The 6180-nt window shown below is 40.6% G+C and overlaps 1 protein-coding gene across 2 annotated transcripts in view; it reads left to right on the top strand.

Annotated features, from left to right (window-relative positions):
- Nucleotides 1-2428: 2428 nt before the first annotated feature.
- LOC100943374 (serum amyloid A-3 protein) overlaps nt 2429-6180 on the top strand; it is a 7217-nt gene continuing 3465 nt past the window's right edge. The window contains exons 1-2 of one of the 2 annotated variants that reach the window (XM_012803589.2): nt 2429-2493; nt 5468-5559. In XM_012803589.2, coding sequence (XP_012659043.1) covers nt 5469-5559 — 91 coding nt within the window. In that variant the 5' untranslated portion in view covers nt 2429-2493; nt 5468. Of the gene's footprint in view, nt 2494-5459; nt 5560-6180 lie in introns of both variants that reach the window. The other variant, XM_023518603.1, reaches the window with a different exon arrangement.

The following is a 6180-nucleotide window of genomic DNA, read 5'->3' as shown; positions in this document are numbered from 1 at the left end:
CCGTCATTGTTGTTTGGCGGGTCCAGGCTGGGGATTCGAACCCGCCACCTTAGGTGTACGTGGCTGGTGCCTTAGCCGGTTGAGCTATAGGCGCCAAGCCCGCTTGTTCTAGTTCTTAATAGAACTAAGTCTTGTCCTTTTCTTCTATTTAACTGTAACAGAAAAAAATGGAGCCCTCTTAGACCTCTCAAGCAGCCTCATTACATGTGTTTGTTAGAATCGGGTCACCATCTAATTTATTATTCAATCCAGGTCATTTTTGAAAGTGAAAGGAGGTGCTGCTGTTAATAATTAAGCCTGGGCAATAGACACTAACAAAGACCTATGGCCTGGAGATTCTGATATGACAGGAAATCTTTCCTTTTGCGGGAAAACAATTGAAAATAGTTGAATGGCTCTATTGTTATTGTTCTAAGCATCTCACTTGGAGGAACTGTGTGTCTCTTCCCAGAAGGCAGCATACATTAGGGAATAAAGGAGGAGAACAAGCAAGGCTTGTGAAGGGCCTGTGCAGATCCCTCCTGCTGTCTGGATCTGTACTTGCTTGCTTTTTAATATTTCTATCAAAGAAGAGAATGACTTGAATGAGAGGAGAAAGTGGAGGGTGGATTTTCAGCATTGAATGGTTGCAAAAGGGTTAAAATAACTGTGGCAGGAAATGATCACTGGCCCACAACTTCTGTCCCAAAGAAAATAGGAAAAAAGGGACTGAATGTGGCACGCCTTCTCTTATAACGAAGGGCCCTCGGGCCCACCATGACCAGTGTCTGTGTCTGGTTGACAACCTTACCTTCCCACCTTCCTATCTATTCTGAGGACCAAGTGCGTAAACCCAGGTCAGAGTTCACTCTCACCATAGGGAATCCCACCTTTTCCAAGAAACTGAAGTTGTGTAGGGATTATCCAGATGTTGCTTAGCATTGCCTTGGAAAAGAACCAAAGGGACAGTCAGATATCTGCCCTAAAACTTTCACCTCATTATGCCTAAGGGAATTAAAATAAGGCCCAAACCAAGGAAGGACCATAGTTCCCAATTCTGGCAGGTGTTCATCTTCGACAATGATTTCCAAACATGGTGAACACTGGCCTGATTTGCTTTATCCTGGGTTACTTCTCTTCTTGCTGATATTCTACTCAAAATTCCTCTAGTCTTGTAACAAAAGTTGAGGGTCCTTCATCCAGTTGAGCACAAGTCTCGCCTCCTTCCTGGCTGTTATATGCAACTATCCAACATCTCTGCTATCAAGTCTCCACAATTTGCTTGCAACAGCCTTGGGCATTGTTTCCCTAATATCTTTAAGGCACTACTCATATTCCTCTTCTCCCAGCAAAAGCTTCAGGCAATAATCCTGAGCCATAATTCCCTGGGATGGACTTTATTTGCCATATTGCATTCCCCATACGTCCAGCCCAGGATCCCATTGCAAGCAGGACCAGACATGATATCCTTTGGATTATCTCATCATCTCGGCTACATTACACATGCATCGTTCTTTCTTCTCTAGGGAAACACAATGGTCTTTAAATTTTTCATTTTGGACAAAGGGGCAGGGAAGGGGCAGATGAGTGGACCATGGATTCTAGCTTCCTGATAGCCGCTGCATAAAATTTCTTCCCAAGATAATTTTACTAAGCTCACGCAGTTAAAGCACAGTATTGTTTTTCTGATTAAAACAGCTGTTCTCTAACATCATATTTCCCAGAGTGCTGTGCTTTCTGCCTGACTCTACTATTCTGATAATTTATCAGCCAGTGGCCCATTTGCTGCTCCTCTTTATCACGCGTCACTTCTACATTGCAAATTTCTACACTATAGTTCAATATTCCTGGATTATAGCATCCTCCAAACATAACCTACCATATGACATTCAATGGCAAATGATTGTGAATACACTTGAGTCTGGAGGACTCCCTTTTCTGGTTCTGAAAGTTTTATTTCTGTGGGTTGACAAGCTCCTAATTTCTTATCCTACATCCTAGGGTCCCCAGGTTCCCAGTTTCATTCTGAGCAATGGAGCCAAGCAGGCTATTCCATTTATCCTGTATTCTCACATTCTTCAGACAATCACATCTCTTTTTCTGCTATTGATTGCTCTTCATGGGGAATTGTCAGTACTTTATGGTATAGGGGGAAATTTTTCTCCACCAGGAGTGAGATGCAAAATAGGCAGAAAACCCTAATTTGCTACATTTCTGAAAGTTACCAGATTGCACAATCCGGAGGAAAAAAATGGTTGTGTGTGAAGAAAAATTCTTCTACACTTCTGAAAGTTGTCAGATTACACAATCTGGGAAAAACTGGTTCCGTGTGAAGAAAATCCTGATGATCTGTCTGCTGTGCCATGAGAGATTATGCAAGAGGGAAGAGAGGCTGGACCATTAGCTACGGTATATATAGCAGCAGCCACATCTCTCCAGCAGGTGGCACAGGTGGCTCAGCTCCACAGGTGGCTCAGCTCCACTAGAGGCCTCATCAGGAACACACAACCAAAGGTGAGGTGCTAGAATTTTCCAACAGTTTTACTCTTTGGAGATTCTCTTTCTGCACCAGCATTCCTGCGATGCATTTCAGCTTTTTCCTTCCTCAACCTACTATTCTGATAATTAGAATTTGCCAGATGTGAATACTTTTTAGGGTAGGAATTTTGTCATGTGGTCTTCTGTGTGAAGTCAGTGATTGATAGAGTGGGCATTCTACAAATTTTGTTTTGTTCTGTTTTGTTTTGGTTTTGCTATTGTTTCAGGTTAATTTGAGGGTAAGAAGAATTAGGTTACAATGTTTGCATTTGTTAGGTAGAGTCCCTTTTATAATTGTGTCTTGCTCCCAAAGAGATGGGCCATATACCCTAATATTGTGCCCATTAAATGGGGGCACAGCCATCCCTCTCCCTTCTCCCCTCTCCCCACTCCCTTGTTATCACCACACCTTGAATTGATTTGAGATTTTCTCTTATTTGGGCATGTATTAGATCGTCTACTGGCTTCATATTAGTATTGAGTACCTTGGATTCTAGCTCCTCCATTCTTGTGATACTTTACTAAGAAGAATGTGTTTCAGCTCCATCCAGGTTAATACAAAGGCTATAAAGTCTCCGTATTTTTTATGGCTGGATAGTATTCCATGGTGTACATATACTACATGTAATCCACATGTTAATCCATTCCTGAGTTGATGGGCATTTAGGTTGTTTCCACATTTTGGTAATTGTTAATTGAGCTGTGATAAACCATCTAGGGTAAATGTCCTTATGATAATTTTTTTTTCTTCTGAGTAGATGCCCAGTAATGGGATTGCAGGATCAAATGGGAGGTCTAATTTGAGTTCTTTGAGGATTCTCCATACTTCCTTCCCAAAAAGTTATATTAGTTTGCAGTCCCACCAACAGTGTAAAAGTGTTTGCTTCTCTCCACATCCATGCCAGCATCTTCAGCTTTGAGACTTTGTGATGTGGGCTATTCTCAACTGGGGTTAGGTAATATCTCAGGGTGGTTTTGATTTGCATTTATCTGATGAATAGGGACGATGAGCATTTTTGAAAATGTTTGTTAGCCTTTCATCTGTCTTCCTCATATGGTCCCATATGAAAAAAAGTACTATTTTTTCCAGTTCTTTAAAGTATGATGTTGGTGTTTTAATGCGGATTACATCTCAGCCAAGAGCATGGTATGTTCTTCCTCTGCTATTTCTGTTCTTAGGGTTTCACAATTCTCTTTGTAAAGATCCTTCACCTCTTTTGTTAGGCATATATCCAGGTATTAAAGCTTCTCAACTTGGCTTATACAAAGGCTACTGATTTGTGGACATTGATTTTATGCCCTGAGATGTTACTGTATTTCTTGATTACTTCCATGAATTTTGCAGTTGAGTATCTGGAGTTTTCTAAGTATAAGATCATGTCATTAGCAGAGAGCGAAAGTTTGATCTCCTCTGCCCCCAATTTGGATGCTTAGTACTTCGGATACTTTTTCTTCCATTCTTGAGGTACTTACCAAGAAGAATATGTTTCAGCTCCATCCATGTAAATGTAAAAGATGTAAAGTCTCCATCTTTCTTTAAGGCTGCATAATATTCCGTGGTGTACATATACCACAATTTATTAATCCATTCATGGGTAGATGGGCACTTGGGCTTCTTCCATGACTTAGCAATTATGAATTGGACCTGCAATAAACATTCTGGTACAAATATCTTTGTTATAATGTGATTTTTGGTCTTCTGGATATATACCTAGTAGAAGAATTATAGGATCAAATAACAGGTCTATTTTTAGATCTCTAAGTGTTCTCCAAATATCTTTCCAAAAGGAACGTATTAGTTTGCATTCCCACCAGAAGTGTAGAATTCTTTTGTTTTCAATTTCATTTATTTATGATTTAGTTTTGGTTTTTTTCTTCTGCTAGGTTTGGGATTGGATTGCTTTCTTTTTTTGGATATAGGCATCTAATGTGATAAATTTCCCTCTTTTTAAGTTTAATTAATAAATTTATTTATTTATTTTTGAGACAGAGTCTCACTATGTTGCCGTTGGTAGAGTGCCATGGAGTCACAGCTCACAGCAACCTCAAACTCTTGGGCTTAAGTGATTCTCTTGCCTCAATCTCCCAAGTAGCCAGGACTACAGGAACCTGCCACAATGCCTGGCTATTTTTAGAGACGAGGTCTTGCTTTGGCTCAGGCTGGTCTTGAACTCATGAGCTCAGGCAATCCACCTGCCTAGGCATCCCAGAGTGCTAGGATTACAGGCATAAGCCACTGCACCTGGTTTTAGGACTGTTTTTGCAGTGGTCTGCAGGTTTTGGTAGCTTGTGTGTTCATTGTTGTTATTCTCAAGGAAGTTAATGATTTCCTCCTTTATCTCTTCCTTGAACCAACTGTCATTCAGCAGAAGGTTGTTTAGTGTCCATGCCTGTGTGTGAGGATAAAAATTTTTGTTAGAGTTGAGTTCCACCTTTATTGCTTTGTGGTCTGAAAAGATACAAGGTAAAATTTTAATTCTTTTGATTTTGTTGAGGTTTGATTTGTTTCCTAAGATATGATCTATTTTGGAGAATTTTCCATGGGCTGATGAGAAGAATACAAATATTTATTGATTTTTAGACTCTCATATTGTAGAGAGGTATGTTGGTCACAAAACTTCCGAAGGCCTCTCTGGAAACTTCCTGTACAGTTGGGTTTGAAGGCTGACAGGGGGAGATTGAAATTAAAAACGATTTGTACTAAACTTCTGTTACAATCTCTCAGACACTGGGATTCCAATTAGATGCTTGGAAATGGAGAACTAGACCTTCTGGAAATTCTATTTATCCATTGTCTACGTATATATATGTGTGGTGCATATGTGTGTATGTGTGTAAAAATGAGTGAGGTTTTTTCTTAGAAGGGAAGGATGGGCTAACAGCACAAAAAACAAAAACCCAAAGCAAAATGTATATTATCCTTGGTTGTGTTTCCTTGACAGTGCAATAGGATGAAGCTTTTCATTGGCATCCTTTTCTGCTCCCTGGTCCTGGGTGTCAGCAGCCAAAGATGGCGCTCATTCTTAAAGGAAGCTGGACAAGGTAAGGACCAAAGGATGGGGGCACAAGGCTGTACCTGGCTGCCCCCAAGATTCTCTCAAGCAAAAGCCACGTCCCCATTGAGCAAAGGTGCTAGTGAAGCCACAAATGGATAGAGGAGGAGCATGGTTTTTCCCAATAGTAGTCCCCCCTGCTTTTCCGCCAAGCTTTAACACTCTTCTATCATGATCCCAGGTCTGAGGCCAAATAAGTTTTGGTCTGAAACTTTTTAGCACAAGTACAGGAGAAGGGTGGAATTCAGGGGTGAATGTTCCCTTCATACAAGTGGGGCCCTGCTGCCTCCTAGTGGGGAATCTAGGACGGCTCATTTCTATGCCTCTTGGGTAGCCCTAAAGCCGGTGAATTGGTGCCCACAGGGAGGCTGAAGCAGTTCCCATCCACATACTAATAGTAACCGAGATTAACTGAGATTTTAGTATGTGTTGGGCACTGTTCTAAGCTCTTTACATGTACAAATGAATGTGTTTTCATCCTTTAATGTATTATTATCCCTTAATACAGAAACTGAGACACAAAGAGACTTAACAAAGTTCCAAAGCAGAGCAGATTTAACCCAGCTAGTCTTGTTTCTCAGACTTTGCTCTTTTTTTTTTTTTTTTTTTT

Source organism: Otolemur garnettii, unplaced genomic scaffold (genome assembly GCF_000181295.1).
Source record: "Otolemur garnettii isolate 467f Iridium unplaced genomic scaffold, OtoGar3 scaffold00001, whole genome shotgun sequence".
Taxonomy (NCBI): domain Eukaryota; kingdom Metazoa; phylum Chordata; class Mammalia; order Primates; family Galagidae; genus Otolemur; species Otolemur garnettii.
Note: the sequence above shows the minus strand (reverse complement) of the source record. Positions and strands in the feature narration are given on the sequence as shown.